General features: G+C 41.9%; 1 protein-coding gene across 2 annotated transcripts in view; it reads right to left on the bottom strand.

The window, feature by feature from the left end:
* fto (FTO alpha-ketoglutarate dependent dioxygenase) overlaps positions 1 to 16880 on the bottom strand; it is a 289056-nt gene that overhangs the window by 168707 nt on the left and 103469 nt on the right. Inside the window, exons 8-9 of one of the 2 annotated variants that reach the window (XM_055648440.1) lie at positions 7807 to 7931; positions 382 to 526 (exon numbers count right to left, since the gene is read on the bottom strand). In XM_055648440.1, coding sequence (XP_055504415.1) covers positions 397 to 526; positions 7807 to 7931 — 255 coding nt within the window. In that variant the 3' untranslated portion in view covers positions 382 to 396. Of the gene's footprint in view, positions 1 to 381; positions 527 to 7806; positions 7932 to 16880 lie in introns of those variants that run through there. The other variant, XM_055648439.1, reaches the window with a different exon arrangement.

Genomic DNA, 16880 nt, shown 5'->3' with positions numbered 1-16880 from the left:
CGCATCTTCTATACCGCATCTCCACCTCCTCCTTTCTTCTTCCACCTGCCCCCCCCCCCCCCCCATCAGTCTGAAGAAGGGTTTTGGCCCAAAACGTTGCCTATTTCCTTCGCTCCATAGATGCTGCCTCACCCGCTGAGTTTCTCCAGCACATTTGTCAACCTACAAACCTGTATATCTTTGAAGTGTGGGAGGAAACCAGAGCATCTGGAGAAAACCCACGTGGTCACATGGAGAACGTGCAAACTCCGTACAAATGGCATCTGTGGTCAGGATCGAACCTGGGTCTCTGGCGCTGTAAGGCAGCAACTCTATCGCTGCGCCACCGTGTCGCCCAATTTCTTCACATCATTTAAAGGACAGCACTACGGTTACTATTGCTGATAATATTTCATATTAAATAGTAACTATGAAGTAGAATTTCACCTTAATACAGTAGCAATTGCACAGCAATAGCAGTAAAATAATCGTCGGGACAGATGATGTTGTTTTCTGGCCATTAGCAATTATATTCTGGATGTTGTATCTGTATTAGAAAGGGCAAATCCAATGTCAACCTTTAACTGAGCACAGTAGTAACATTGATAGCTTCATTGAGTTACAGACTGAATATAACAAACATAAAGTGTTTAATTTTATGCAAAACTTGAACCTTGATATCTTCTGGCATCCGGTACACCCTGTGCTTCACAGTAACATTCAACAAAGAAAACATATTAACTATTTTGGCTGGGCCATTGCCAAGTCTAAGCTGAACTATGTCTCTGTACACTGGCAGAACAAGCAAGCGTCTCACCTATCATATGTGACTTCATGCCGTGAGCGGTTTGTACGGACACCATTTAAGAGGGTCCCACCGTTGAGATGTCGGAAGCAACCATCTGCATCAAGCCTGGTTCTCCTCAACCATTTTTTAAGGTTTGATTTTTTTTTTCATTTAGATTTTTATGCCCCCTTACATCCACCTGCCATTGAAGTTTGTATTGTTTCATTGATGCAGCTGAAAAAGACCTTGCAGCAATATTTCCATACCAGAGATAGAGGCACTGATAACTCCGTTTTAATAGTTTTTGTAATTTTAGGATAGCAGTCATCCCATTCTCTGACGGGTCTGCAGATTTATGGGCACTTCAAATGTCGATCAAAACATCTCAGCCCTATCTTTTTGTCCTAAACTGAATGTGCATGTTCTATTTCCAACATTTGCCAGCAATGCTCTTGCAACAAAGTCAGAACCCCTTGATTGGTTTGAGGCAACACTGTGGTACAGCGGTAGAGTTGCTGCCTTATGGGCATGTCCCACTCACGCGGCTTTTTCGGCGACTGCCGGCACTGTCATAGGTCGCCGAAAATTTTCAACATGTTGAAAATTCAGCGGCGACCAGAAAGACGCTATAACTCCTTGGGCGACTGAGGAAACTACTCACGACCATACAGGTCGCGGGGTGACGCCTGTATGGTCGTGAGTAGTCGTGAGTAGTCGCTCAAAGAGTTGTACCTTGTTCTGGTCGCCACTGGATTTCCAACATGTTGAACATTTTCGGAGACCTGCTGCAACTCTGACGTGTGCTGGCAAGTCGCCGAAAAGAAACACGTAAGTGGGACAGGCCCTTTACAGCGCGAGAGACCCAGGTTCAATCCTGGTTACGGGTGCTGCCTAGATGGAGTTTGTGTGCTTAGGTGCTTACAAAATATGACATCATCCGTCAGCAATACCTAATTATAGGCTCCAAAGACACCAAAACAATATTAACTGTTATTATATCCACCTGCTTCCTTATATACTCACTTTAGCCTATGGGATACGTTTGCAAAGGGTTGAGTGGACAATACGTTGAAAATACACACAGTGGTGTAGCAGCAGAGCTGCTGCCGTACAGCGCCAGAGACCCAGGTTCGATCCTGACCTCGGGCGCTGTATGTACGGAGTTTGTACGTTCTCCCTGTGACCGCGTGCTTCGGTTTCTTCCTAAACTCTCCAAAGAGACGTTCAGGTTTGTCGATTAATTGGCATCGGTAAAACTGTAAATTGTCCCGAGAGCATAGGATAGTGTTAATGTACGGGGTGATCGTTGGTCAGCACGGACTCGGGGGGCGGAAGGGCCTGATCCCTAAAGTCTAAAGTGACGCCTAATTTGAGAGCCACAACTTTAGAATATACTTTCCAATTATTGTTTATGTTTCTGAAGTGTGCACTTTTAGTGTCCTACCTTGGAAAAGCATATAATTACATCAAAATATCACGCTGATGATAACAACCGCTTTGCACTCTTTTCAATTATTCACATTATAAATTTAAAAACAATTAGTGTGGTATTGAAATAGGAGATCAGCTGGGGGAACTCAGCAGATCAGGTGCCATTTGTGGGGGGAGTCATGAGGTTTGCAGTCTATTGAGGACTAGACCTCAGGCATTCCAATCTGCCAATACAGGGTCTGGATATGACCTTGATCAGTTCAGTTTAGTTTAGATACAGCACGTAAACAGGCCCTTCGGCCCACCGAGTCTGCACCAACCAACGATCGCTGTACACTAACACTATCTGACACACACTCGGGACAACTAACATTTTATACTAAGCCAATTAACCTACAAACCTGTACGTCTTTGGAGTGTGGGAAGAAACCGAAGATCTCAGAGAAAACCCCCGCAGGGAAAACAAACAAACTACGTACAGACAAGCACCTGTAGTCAGGGTCGAACTCTGTAGGCAGTAGCTGTACCGCTAAGCCACCCTGCTGCCCGACCAGGAAAGCCGAGAGATGCGCTCAGTCTAAACTGGAGGATCAGATGGACTATCGGCAGCTGTGGTAGGACTTATTCACAAGCCATTCCTACCTTTTACTTCCTAGAAAGCTCCTCTACTTCCTTTGAGGAGTTTTGGAACGCTGCCAAATACTCCATGGAACTACTACAGTTGTACAGTAGGGAGCATCCTGACTGGTCACACTTTGGCCTGGTTCCATAACTCGGGCGTCCAGGAAAGAAGGAGGCTGAAGAAAGTGGTAGACAAGAATGCTGGAGAAACTCAGCGGGTGCAGCAGCATCGATGGAGCGAAGGAAATAGGCAACGTTTCGGGTCGAAACCCTTCTTCAGACAATTGAAGAAAGTGGTAGTCGTTGTCACCGATATTGACCTCCCCATCATCTATAGGAGATTCTGCCTCAAGAAGATAGCTAATGTCATCAAAGACCCACCACACCGTGGCCATCTCATGGTTACTATCGGGAAGAAGGTACCAGACGCCGAGAACCGTGACCTCCACATTCAAGAACAGCTTTTCCCTTACCACCATCAAATACTTGAATCATACTGCACAGCCCGACCTCACCAAAAATTTACTGTGCACTTTGTTTTGGTTGCATTATGGTTTTGTACATATAGTCTGGTTGCCTCATAGCACCGATTATTAATGTATATGTTTTATTAATTATGGTATATTTATTTGTTGTGCTATCATATTAACGAGCCTGTAAGAATTTTATTGTTCCGTTTCTGGTACATATGACAATTGAACCCTCTTGGCGAAACGGTCAGTCAACGTTCCTTCATCTAGTACGATGTTAAGCCTAAAAGTCAGAAATCAGTCTTTAATTGTGATCTCGGGAGTCCTTTGCTTCAAAGTGATTACTAGGTGAACTGAGGACAGAATCAAGCTCACCCCAGCAGCACTTGATGGTTGGATTCCATGAAGAATAGCTACTTAGATGTGTTATGTGGGCTGGTGGTGTACATCGATGTTGCCTGTTTAATGTACGCTTTGCAGCAATACTAACTTGGCCAGGCAGTTCTGGAATCGGGCCCCAAGTTATCACAGGAGGGTAATAATATTAGATTCCCTGGAGCTTGTAATTTCAGATTGCTTCAGTTTGACAGAGCATGGAATGGAAATCCCACACTGGATCAAACCTGCTTTGCAGTGGCTTCAGTAGGCCTGGTGGATACCTGGGCACTTTGACTTTCTCCCACATGTAGGAAGGAACTGCAGAAGCTGGTTTAAACCAAAGGTAGATATAAAAAGCTGGGAGTAACTCAGCGGGTCACACAGCATCTCTGCAGGAAAGGAATAGATGAAGTTTCGGGGAAGAAGGGTCTCAACCTGAAACGTCACCTATTCCTTTTCTCCAGAGATGCTGCCTGACCTGCGGAGTTCCTCCAGTTTTTGGTGTCTATCTTTGACTTTCTGCTTTGCTTGATGTAAACATTCAGGGAACAGGGATTTCCTCAACATTAGTTTCAGAAAAAATTATATCTTTGACAGCTGTATCTTTTACACACACAGATTATTTGAGAAATAAGACTGATGTAGATTTAGCCAACAGAATTTTTTTTAAAAAGTGAGTTAAACATGCGGGTACGCTTTACCAAGATAGCAAAACTATACCTAAACAAGAAGAAAAAAACAAACACCAAAAAAAGTTTCAGAAAATTCAAAGATTACTGTTTAAGAATGTTAAGGACAGTATCTCTGAACTTTAGACACAAAATGCTGGAGAAACTCAGCGGGACAGGCAGCATCTCTGGAGAGAAGGAATGGGTGAAGTTTCAGGTCGAGACCCTTCTTCAGACACTCTCTTCACACTTTCGGGTCGAGACCCGAAACGTCACCCATTCCTTCCGTCCAGAGATGCTGCCTGCCCTGCTGAGTTACTCCAGCATTTCGCGTCTATCTTTGGTGTAAACCAGCGTCCGCAGTTCCTTCCTACACAGCTCCATACATAAATTTGATAACACAATTTTATTAAAATTCATCCCGGATCTTTTAACTGTTTTGTCTCGGGGAGGGCGGGGACGAGTTGGGCATGGCCGCTGTTTAACAACTTATGTACTTCTCAACTCCTCGATCTGACAGCCGTGTGGAAAAAGGTCTTCGTACCTGCCTACTTCAAGACGGTTCTGTTAAATAATGAACACAGACAGCTCTGGGACCATACACCTGCACAGCCTGCCTTTTACTGCTTGAAAAGAGAGGCCACAGGGGATAGGCAGAAGGTGCATGTCTGACAGGGCCAGGACAGGCTTCCTCTGCGGTGACAGCCTGGGCCCTGCCTCCTAGGCCTGACCCACCATAATTCCTTCACAATGCAGTGGCACTGCAGCTGACAGTAGCAGCTGCGCCTCCTAAGCGAGATGGATGGAATTTTCATAACTATTTCCCCAAGTTACATTTCACCTTCAAGATAATTTATGAGCTGCTCGAGAGCCTTGAAGAGACAATATGCTTGCCATAAAATTAACTGTAACAGTCTTGTAGGTTATAATTAACAATGGGAGGGTAGCACCAACTGGATGGAACACATGGTATAATTGATGATGAAACTGGGAAATTAAGGAAGCTAACACTATCATTACTGCACACGTCACTCCAGTAAAGCTTAAACCTTCTGAGTGTTAATTACAGCCCCCCGCACCCTGATGTGGGTATGTGCTTCGGAGCTGGGAGGAGACACTTTATTGGCAAGACCACCCTACACCTGGGCTGATGTACATTGCATATTCTGCCTGCAAGAGAAATATGAGTCTAACCAACACGATCTCCTGAACATCTGTCGACAAGCCCTACATTATTTCCAAATACCTGTATGTGGCTCCTTAGGTGCTTTATAAGCCAGCTAGACTTGTCCATTCAGGGCTTAGAGCCTTACTTTGCCTTTCAGCGAGCCAATAGCAATTTAACTTAATGAAAAATCTCATTAGTAATGAACGAGGAACAACTGTTCTTTTTTTCTAAGCTGCTTTCATTAGACTTCTCTGCACAATTAATTTTAGCAAAGCAGACAGAAGCTCTTTTCACCTCTACACTAACACTCCTAATTATTTTCTATAAAGTCTCAGCTTTCCGAATCCCAGGCCTTTACTTCATCATTTTCAGTAGCCGACCGATTTATCGCTTTTGTTTCCTCTTGTGAATTCCGAAAAAATCTTACAGCTTAGTTTTAAAAAATCCGCCCCATTGTCCTTCACCATTGCACATATCAGTGTGAATAATGAAGAAGAAAGTATCCTATTTATCCTTGAAAAGGAGGAGGTGTAAGGATTCAAAAGGAGGAGACAACACGAGGAAAATGTTCAGGAGGAATCGAACAACAACTGGTGGCTGTTAAAATGTAGCATTTAATCAAACAGTGTTTCTATTGTCTGGAGGAGGTCCCGCAACTATTCAGCGCAGGCCCGATTTATTTCCGTGCCAGCAGACAAAAGTGACACAGGTGAAAAACAGAGGTAGGGGAGCACAAAGGGGTCACGGCAAACAAAGGGGATCCAGTACAACTTGAAATGCACTCGGGTCAGAGGGCTTTGCGGGCAGCTGAACATCGAGCACAACTAAACGTCCGACATCTTCATTTAGAGCCAAGCTTCATTCTCTGCACTTTAAGGCTGCGCTCTTTGCTTAAGCATCGTCTGCCGTCCTACAATTAATCTCATCCTATTCATCACAATGTGAACCTCCCTCTCTCATTCATCATATATTCATCCTCAACTATACCGGCCCCTTCCCCTCTCACTTTTTCAACTTAATCTATACTTTTGATTCATTATGGGTCAGTAGATCTGCATCCACCATGCCTTTTTTCTGAATCTGTCCTCCCCCTAAAAAGGCAGCCTAGAAGCCAGATGGGCATCTTTACAGTCCATTTATCAAGCCCAATGCATCGTGCCTCAATAAGCATTCAGCATGTTTATTGCGTTAATGTGGCAAAGCGTCGGTGTAATCTGCAAATAATTTTCATTATTGTATTCTGACCTTACCAGTCTCAGCAGTTCACACACGGAAACAGGCAGACGAATGTGTTTGAAAATCTCACAGCTGGCAGTTTTAATGTTAGCTTGCCATCCGTAACACCTCTCATATTTTATTGACCAAGTGACGACCTTTACTCTGCAAAAGGTCAAGAATGTTCGGTTCAAATGGCCTGAGCACCTCTTGAACAGCCATAACAGATTGCCCATCAGAAGTTATGTTCAGGCAAATAAACTGCAGCCTTTACGTCTTGCAATGTAGTCACTTCAACACATTCAGGAAGTGTGAGGTTGAAGGTTGCTCTTATCAAATCCAGCTGATACCCTTCATCAGTGAAAATAAATTGGTATGACAACAGTCTGATTTTTTTTTTTTAAACACATTTTTGCTTTGGCACTTACCTTTCCGTGTAAGGACACTTGTCCTGATATCTGCTGGAGTGGCATGGAGATATCGCTGCAAATGTTTTATAGCTTTCAACATTGGGTGGTTGATAAGAGACCATTGTTAAGTCTTTCAGTCCAAATGACACGGGCCACCTCAGCATCTCCACTAAATGTCACCTAAACGCTTTGATGAGGTAAACTGAGGTGTGTGGTAACAATCTGTTGGAGCTACTCTTGTGCTTCACATGTTCAAGATGGCTCACTCAGTTGAAAAAAACATCAAACGAAAAAGGGTCATAGGTGTATCAGCCACTGGGGACGGACTAACATCCCAGCAGAGTTTCAAGATGGTTAGTAAAACCACATTTCAGATTCTCCCTCGGCTTAAGCTTAAAACAACCGCTAAGCCTCCGCAAAGCTCTTCAGCATTTTGAAATGTAAAATAATTTCTTTAATGGCGGTTAACGTCTTTGATTGAAATGTTCAATGCAAGGAAAGGTATCAGTGGCCAGTTTTCGATTCCCCACCCACCCCAAAGTCTCTTTCACACAAAAATATAATTTATCACTGTATTGATTGTTTTTTTCATGAAGGAATGGGTGCTGTTAAACAAAAATGTGCCACTGGTAACAATGGTTACCACAAATATTTTTGATGACACTGAATGCAAGCCTACCTTGCCACCCAGATCTTTCTTAATTCGTGTCGCTCCTCAAGGAGTGGCAACAGGCAGCGAATACTTTGCGTCTTTTCCTCTAAACTCCAATCGGCCTTATTGATTTCACACAGCAGGAGCTTTGTCTGAAAAAAAAATTAAAAAGCTGGCAATAAAACTAAAAATTAATAAAATTGCCCTGTGGCAAATAACGCAAGGAGGGAAAAAAAAGAATCAATATCATCTTTATTACTCCTTTCCACTATGAGCGGATCAATAAAGCAAATGAAGTTAATGATGACCAAAATGGATAATATATTTATTTCCAGTAAATCAAGTTACACGGTGCACTCAGGGTGAACCTTTACAATTTTAAATAAATGTTTACAAGTTGGCCAACGCAGCAGAGTTAAGGGTCAAAAGGTTCAGGTAATTCGGAAACCCTAAACACAGATGTTATCAAGAGAGACAGATAGAGGAAAAGAAAATCATTCTTCACATCTCAATTGCACATATTGCCTGAAAACAACTGGCTCAAAAACTAGTGCTTGCTGTTTGAACCATACCAACAATTTTCCCCTCTAATGCTTTCTGTCTCTCTTCCTTTATTAGTTTAATGAAGGTTAATGACAGATAATTGTCTTCTGAGGCCCTTTGTTCATTTGCTGTTGAGTGATGCTTTCACATTTCTAAACTTTCATACCTCGGAGCGAGCGCGACTAGGCTAGAGACTGCAGGTCAGGGGAACAAACAAACAGTTTGGGCAGACCGATAGCCTGCCTTATCTCAACCTTCTGTTAGCAGAAGACTCAAACAGCTCAAATGTTTACAGGCTGATGAAAATTTCATTCCCCTCTTTCCTGAAATCGCTAAACAAGCATGGGCATGACCTCTTCAGTATTCCAGATGCGAACACTGCTTTTATAAGGAAGCAAGTAGGTACTAAGCCTTAATCTACCTGGTTTTATCTTTCTGGGTAAATGGAAAAATGAATGAACACAACCTTAAAACAAAAGACCAATCCTAATTGTACAAATCGAGGCCTGATGGAAATTCTAAGCAAATATATTATAGTTTCATTTCTCCTCAATCTTCAGCTCCAAGTAATTTTCGTCTTATTTCAAGTCACTCTTGCCACATGTTTCTTCTGAGAGACGATGATACTAGTACAGAATATTTGACACAATTTTCTCCTCTACTTTTCTACAGACAACTGGCTGGAATCAATAAATGCAAGGGAGCAAAAATCCTGGAGCCAGAAGATAAGCGTGTTGGAGCCTGGTTACTGTTAAGATATTGTTCCTAATAATAGCTCAAAGGCAATGAGTTATTTTTAAGCTCACAACAATGTTAACATGTTATGACTTAAATATTAACTGCTTAGGTAACATGAGTTTTTACAATTGAGGATACAGAGGGAAAAAAAATCCAAGTTTCGCTCAGTAATTTGTCTATTTTGGACGTAGAGGGAAAAGGATTTTGATTTTTCAGGCAAAACTGCACTAGAAAGAGGTTTTCACAAAGGTCAACTTCTTACGATTTGGAGCCTTGATTTCAGCTTGTTGTTGCAGCCCAACAAGCCTTATATGTGAGTGTACACAGGCACAGCTCAGAACCATCAGACAGAGTATTAAGTATAGAGGGTGGGAGGTCATGTTACAGTTAAATAAGACATCGGTGAGGCCACATTTACAGTATTGTGTGCAGTTCTGGTCCCCATGTTATTGGAAAGATGTCAAGCTGAAAGGATGCAGAGAAGATTCACAAGGATGTTGTCAGGACTCTTTTCCTAGGAGCGCAGGAGGATGAGGGGTGATCTTACAGAGGTGTCCAAAATTATGAGAGGAATAGATCGGGTGAATGGAAAAAAATCTTTTGTCCTGAGTAGGTGAATCGAGAACCCATGTCCATAGGTTTGTGAGGGGGGAAAGATTTAATAGGAACCTGAGCAACCTTTATTTTACACAAAGGGTGGTGGGTATATGGAATGGGCAAGTTGGGCCGAAGGGCTTGTTCCCACACCTTATGACTCTATGACTCTAACCAAAACCAATGTTTTTGTACCCATTTTCTTTGGATTGGTTTATTTATTGTCACATGTAAGAGATACAGTGGAATATGTGTTCTACATGCTATCCATGTCTCTAAAAGGTCCGATCTAGGCCCAAGGAACTCTAATTCTCTGTTTCTGTGTGTGATATATTGCCAAAGACTTGAAGGGCGAAGTACAGAGGAAGTATCAGGTAATTCATATTGTTATGTATCAATTGGCTCATGATTTTTGGATTTACTGGATATAAATAATCTAAGCACAGGCTTGGTAGCTTTAACAATTTTTTTTTTTAAATGCCAGGAATTCACAGCTAGTCAGGCTACATATGTGGGAAGAGAAACAGAACAAAACAGGTCTCAGAGTCATGGAGTTATACAGCATAGTAACAGGCCCTTCGGCCCAACTCATCCATGCTAACCAAGATGCCCCATCTAACCTGGTCCCATTGCCGTAGTTTGGCCCATATCCATGTACCAGTCAAGTGTCTTTTAAGACACCCAAGGTTGGAGAACATTCATCGAAACTCCTGATAAGTCCTGAAACGTGACTCTGTCTCTCTTCCCACAGATGCGGTCTGACCTGCTGAGTATTACCAGCATCATTTTGCTTTAGATTTCCAGCATCTGTGGATTATTTTTCGAATTATCAGACCGTTTGGGATTCAAGTGTCGAACATGAAACAAGAATGTCCCAACTTTGTGACTTTATTGTGGCATTCAATGAGATGTTTGCTCCATATGCAGCACCCATTTACCACACCAAGAATATGCCAACACTGATTTCTAGCAACTGTTATCTGGTCCACCCACATCTGCAGAATCTGGCAGGCCTATTGGATACAAATTAGAAATCCATTCATGTTTAAACCCCTCGGCTTTCCTTATTCACTAAAGACTTTTCATTATTCAGCAAACTATGATGGTGACTCAGGTAACAGCAGTTGGAAAATTATTATGCTCTTAAGGCACAAGGAGCAGCAACAGTGATAAGATGAGGTTTCGGGGTAGGAATAAACGTAACCAGGCTATTTTACGATATGTTTAAGAAAGAACTGCAGATGCTGGAAAAATCGAAGGTTGTCAAAAATGCTGGAGAAACTCAGCAGGTGAGGCAGCATCTATGGAGCGAAGGAATAGGCGACGTTTCGGGTGGAGACCCTTGTTCAGACTGATATAGAAATTTTGTTAACTGAACTATTTTATTATCATTGACTTTCAGACATTAGATATTGTATGATGAAATAGTTTACTTGTTGACAATTCATGCCATGTTGAATAGAACATATTTGATTATATTTAATGAATTTTCATCTAGAATACTTACCTGCTTAATGGCTGTCTCACGGTGTATTATTTCACAATCCCATTCACCAACATTTAAGTCCCTCATTCCTTAAACTTGTTATTATTTATTTTTTTACACAGATGTCACCAGCAAGGCCCTTGAAGTGTTGCTAATAAAACACCTTCTGAAACAGCCACAGTTCTTCTAGGGGAAGGTATTCCCTCAATGCTGTTCGGTAGGTATCTCCTGGATGTGATGAAAGAATGGTGGCATGTTTCCAAGATAAGACTCTGTGTGTCATGGGGGGATACCTGTAGTTGGTGGTGTTACCGTTTGCCTGTGGTCTTTGTCTGTCTTAGTGTAGGGGTTGCAGGTTTATGCATTTTGTAGATGGCATGTACGACAGGCATGGTGTGCTGGTGTCGGAAGGAATGAGTATTAAGGATGATGCAGAGGTGGAAGCAAACTGCTTCGTTGTGGGTGGTATCAAGTGTTGCAGGAAATATGTTCCCAATGTTAGGGGGAGTCCAGAACCATGGGCCACAGTTTAGGAATATTGGTAGGCCGTTTAGAACCGAGATGAGGAAAAACTTTTTCACCCAGAGAGTTGTGAATTTGTGGAATTCTCTGCCTCAGAAGGCAGTGGAGGCCAATTCACTGGGTGCATTCAAAAGAGAGTTAGATAGAGCTCTTAGGGCTAGCGGAATCAAGGTATATGGGGAGAAGGCAGGAATGGGGTACTGATTGTGGATGATCAGCCATGATCACATTGAATGGTGGTGCTGGCTCGAAGGGCCGAATGGCCTATTCCTGCACCCATTTTCTATGTTTCTTTGTTTCTATGTTGTGGGAGCTGTACATCTCGGCAAGTAGGAAATGTTCCATCACAATCCTGATGTGCCTTGTTGATGGTAGAAAGGCTTAGAATACTAACTAATAATATACTATCTACGAAATTCCAATTAACAAGGGGCAATAGACAAGGATGTTCATTATCACCGCTGTTATTTGCTCTGGTAATTGAACCTTTAGCTGAAAAAATTAGAACACACCCGGATATTTACGGTTATAATACAAAATATTCAAATAACAAAATATCCTTATACGCAGACGATGTATTACTGTATATCACAAAACCCCAAATCAGTATACCAAACATATTAAATCTAATTGAGGACTTTGGATCTTTCTCAGGATACAGAATAAACTGGAACAAAAGTGAAATTAGTCGAAAAAAAAAGTCGAAAGACTCAACACATCTCTTGAAATTCCCCTTTAAAATAGCTACAGAAAAAATTAAATATTTAGGAATTGAAATCACTAGAAACTATCACGCTATGTTTAATGCCAATTATAGCCCCTTACTTAAGAAATTAAATAATCTAATCAAATTCTGGAAAACGCTCCCGATGTCTTTAATAGGTCGAATAAATGCTATAAAAATGATCTTTTTACCACAAATCCTATATTTATTTCAATCAATTGCAATATATCTTCCAAAAAGGTTTTTCAAAAAACTAGACTCAGACATTACAAATTTTATAAGGAATACAAAGAATACAAAGAGCACACCTTAGTAAACCAAAAGAGATGGGTGGTCTAGCGCTCCCTAACTTTATGTACTATAATTGGGCAGTAAATATTGAAAATATGATTCACCTGCTGGACAACTCTGCCCAGCAGGTGGACTGGATTGTAATGGAGAGAGAGGACTGCTCTCCGTGTAATACAGGAGTGACTCTCCTCTCACCAATGAATCTGAATAACAAAAATTATAATAAAAATCCAATGATACATAGCACAATTAGAACTTGGAAACAAATAAAACAGAATCTAAAATTAAGAAATCTATCTCTTTTAATGCCAATAGTCAATAACCCGTCGTTTCCAGTGACGTCAGTGAGTTCGCGGAAGCAGTCACAGACTTCATCGCAACAGTAACCGACAACATCGTCCCCACGGTAATGGGTAAGCACCTTTCCGAACCAAAAACCCTGGGTAGACAAGTCTGTTCGTGTGGCCCTTAATGCTCGCACCGCTGCCTACAACTCGGGCCTGGCATCAGGAAACATGGAAGTCTACAAGGCAGAGTCTTACCGACTGCGAAGGGCGGTGAAGGACGCAAAGAGAAGGTACAGAGACAAGATGGAGTTACAGATGGAGCAGCAGGACACCAGAAGCCTGTGGCAGGGGCTACGGATTGTAACCAACTACCGGAGCACCCCTCCCTCATCCGCAAGTGCCGGCACCTCCCTAGCTGATGACCTGAACTCCTTTTACGCTCGTTTCGAGAGGGGCAACACCACTCCAGGTGTGCCGACTATCGACAATACCGCCAGCGGGCTGGCTTCCGAAGCTGAAGGGAATGTGCACACATTCTCGCTGTCCGAGCACGACGTGAGGATGGCTCTGACATGGGTGAACACGAGAAAAGCTGCAGGCCCCGATGGCATCTCGGGGCGAGTACTCCAGTCCTGTGCTACGCAGCTAGCTCCAGTGCTCACTACATTATTCAATCTCTCCCTGGACAAGTCCGTGGTCCCTGCCTGCTTCAAAAAATCCATCATTGTACCGGTACCAAAAAAAGCCTCCCCAGCCTGTCTGAATGACTACCGTCGGTAGCCATGAAATGCTTTGAGAGGCTGGTGAAGAAACACATCTGCGCCTTCCTCCCTTGGAACATAGCTATAAAAATTTCAAAAGAGAGCTGGGATAAACACTTACTATATGTGCATAAAAGCTCGATCAACGTACGACATACTCTAATTTAATATAAAATATTGCATAGACTATATTATTCAAAAACTAAAATAAATAAACTTTTCCCCAATGTCTCACCCATTTGTGATAAATGTCAGTCACAAGAAGCTAACATAGCGCACTCTTTTGTTTTTTGTATAAAAATCCAAAAATTCTGGAACGAAATATTTGAAATCTTCACAAAATTATTTAAAATAAAACTTGTACCAAAAGCAGAATGGATCATTTTTGGAATATCGGAAGGTAACCCCGAATTAAACGTGTTTCAAAAGAACTTAATTAATTACGGGCTAATAATGGGAAAAAAGCTTATACTCAAATTTTGGAAAAATGCTCCAATACCAACAATAAAAATGTGGATTTCAAACATGTTCGAAACACTACACTTGGAAGAGATGAGACTCCTCCTAGCAGGCAAAGCAGACCACTTCCAAAAGACGTGGTCTGCATTTATGGAACTATTACAAGCATAAGGTGCAATAGTAATTTAAAATATAAATGGTACCAGGATCTGGTAACGGGGGGTATAAAATATATATTTTTTTAAAACACGGTTGGTATATCCTTTTTTGGGGAGTTTTGTGTTACAATAGAGCGATTGTTTTTCCTTTTTTTTTCTTTTCTTTCTAGGGTCTTATTTCCTTTCTTTACTTCCTTCTCTAACTTCTTCCCTAAGGGGCTTTCTTTTCCCAACACTTTCCTGCACCTTCACGATTCTTGCTCACTTTCCTTACTTCTTTTATTTCTACCTTTTTTAAAGCTCGAAAAACGAAGTGGTACAACAAATGTAATAAGAGATATGTGATGTGTATTACTGTAATTTACTGTACTTCTAATTTAAAAAATAAAAAAAAAAAAAAATAAATAAAAAAGAAAGGCTTAGGGGAGAGTTTTACTGCAGAATATACAGTGTGTGATTTACTCTTAAGTTTAGTTTAGTTTAGTGATACAGCAAAGAAATAGAGGCGGGTCCGCTCCAACCTACGATCTCCATACACTAGCACTATCCTACGCATTAGGGACAATTTTTACTTAAGCTAATTAACCTATAAACCTGTACATCTGTGGAGTGTGCGAGGAAACCGGAGCACTCAGGAAAAATCCACGCGGTCACGGGGAGAACGTACAAACTCCGTACAGACAGTATCTGTCATCCGGATCAAACCCGAATCTCTGGCGCTGTAAGGCAGTAACTCTACCACTGCACCACCGTGCCGCAGCAAAGAATGATGAGCGTGGGATGTTGGCCATTGTATATCAAGGGCTTAGTCGCTGTCATTTTCGAGGCCGATTTTGCCTGGCGCTTCTGCGGCATGAGTGTTACTCATCACTTTGCAGCCCCTAAATCTCACAGACCAGATGATTTCACTTTCCATTATTTTTTTTCAGTTTGGTTAGGTCATCTCAATCTGGCTGTACATTTATATTTCATAAAATATCTAGCCTTGGAGTCAATCCAGCCCTATTGTTCCATTCTTGTCACTTTATTATGTGCACTTCAGTGGGAGCACTTCCAGATATTTTTTTTTACCTGCTACCAGAGCAAAGCCAGAGTAAGGAGTACCAGAGACGCTGTAACTCCTTGGAGCAAACAGCCATCATTACTCCGTTAGCCTTATTTTAACTCAGGTTGACATAGTGCAGGTAATTCTCTTATTTGCATTAGTCCTTGTTTGCATTAAATGCACCTAACTATGTTAGGACTACAAAAAGGATCGGATCTTCTTCAAATGAAATACTCAATTCACGCACAAAGAGACTGCATTCCGTATGTAGGCAAAGAGAAGGTAATCCCTCCTCATTGAAGCTACTTTAGTGTAGTTTAGTTTATTGCCACGTTTACCGTGGTACAGTGAAAACATTTTTTTGTTGTGCTATCCAGTCAGCAGAAAGACTACACATGATTACAATCCAGCCGTCCACAGTGTTACAGATACAGAATAAAGGGAATCATGTTTAGTGCAAGATAAAGTCCAGTAAAGGCAGATTGAAGATAGTTGGAGGGTTCCAATGAAGTAGTATCACAGATCCATCAGAAAGCCTAGGAAAAGGTTCTGATTTCTACCTGTTTGCTTCCTCTGCTGAACAGGTTAATGCAATACACTTCCCAGTATGCAGCTCAACCCCTGGGATCTTAACCATACTGGCGGTATTTGGGTGGCAATTCTTCAGTGTAAACCAGCTTCTGCAGTTCCTTCCTACCCAATGAATGTGTCTAAATCAAGCAGAATCCTCCCCTAAAACAATGTTTACGTACATACACTTTCATCAAGGGTAGCGGGCTACTAAACTTGAGTTGGAACTGCCCTGTCCATATAGTAACAAACAAGACCTACAAGTCGAGCATCTTTTTCAGGATATAAAAAAACCTGTACCATTGTCCCAGATGAGGCCCGCTGCGTATACAAGATCAAATCTGCAGGTTTTCAGGTTTGCATTTGCAAATTAATGCAAAAATAGCAGGTTGCATAACAAATGTGGCTTTAATAATGGCCAGGAATAGCCACATGTTAGGATACGTAGAGATCTTTGTGTGCTGCTTCATGAAAGACAAAGTCGTCATGCAGCTAGAGCAAGCTAGAGCAAGGCAAACACTATGTTTGACTGCATTGCAAGAGGTTTGGAGTACAAGTGTAAGGAAACCTTGCTGCATTATGTAGGTGTTTGGTATCTCATCTGAAATACTGTACGAGTTCTGGTCTTCATTCTAAGGAAGGATGACCTTGACTTGTAGATGATGCCGCATGAATTTACAAGATTGTTTCCCGGGACAAGGAGACTGCCTTTAATTAAGGATACAATGTGGAAACAGGCCCTTTGGCCCACCGAGTCCGTGCCTACCAGTGTTCCCCGTATACTAGCACTATCCTACACATTACAATTTTTACCGAAGCCAACTAACCTACAAACCTGTACATCTTTGGAGACAATGGACAATAAACAATAGGTGCAAGTGTAGGCCATTCGGCCCATTGAGCCAGCACTGCCATTCACTGTG

Source organism: Leucoraja erinacea, chromosome 17 (assembly GCF_028641065.1).
Source record: "Leucoraja erinacea ecotype New England chromosome 17, Leri_hhj_1, whole genome shotgun sequence".
In the NCBI taxonomy this organism is placed as follows: domain Eukaryota; kingdom Metazoa; phylum Chordata; class Chondrichthyes; order Rajiformes; family Rajidae; genus Leucoraja; species Leucoraja erinaceus.
This window is presented reverse-complemented; position numbering and strand designations above follow the sequence as displayed.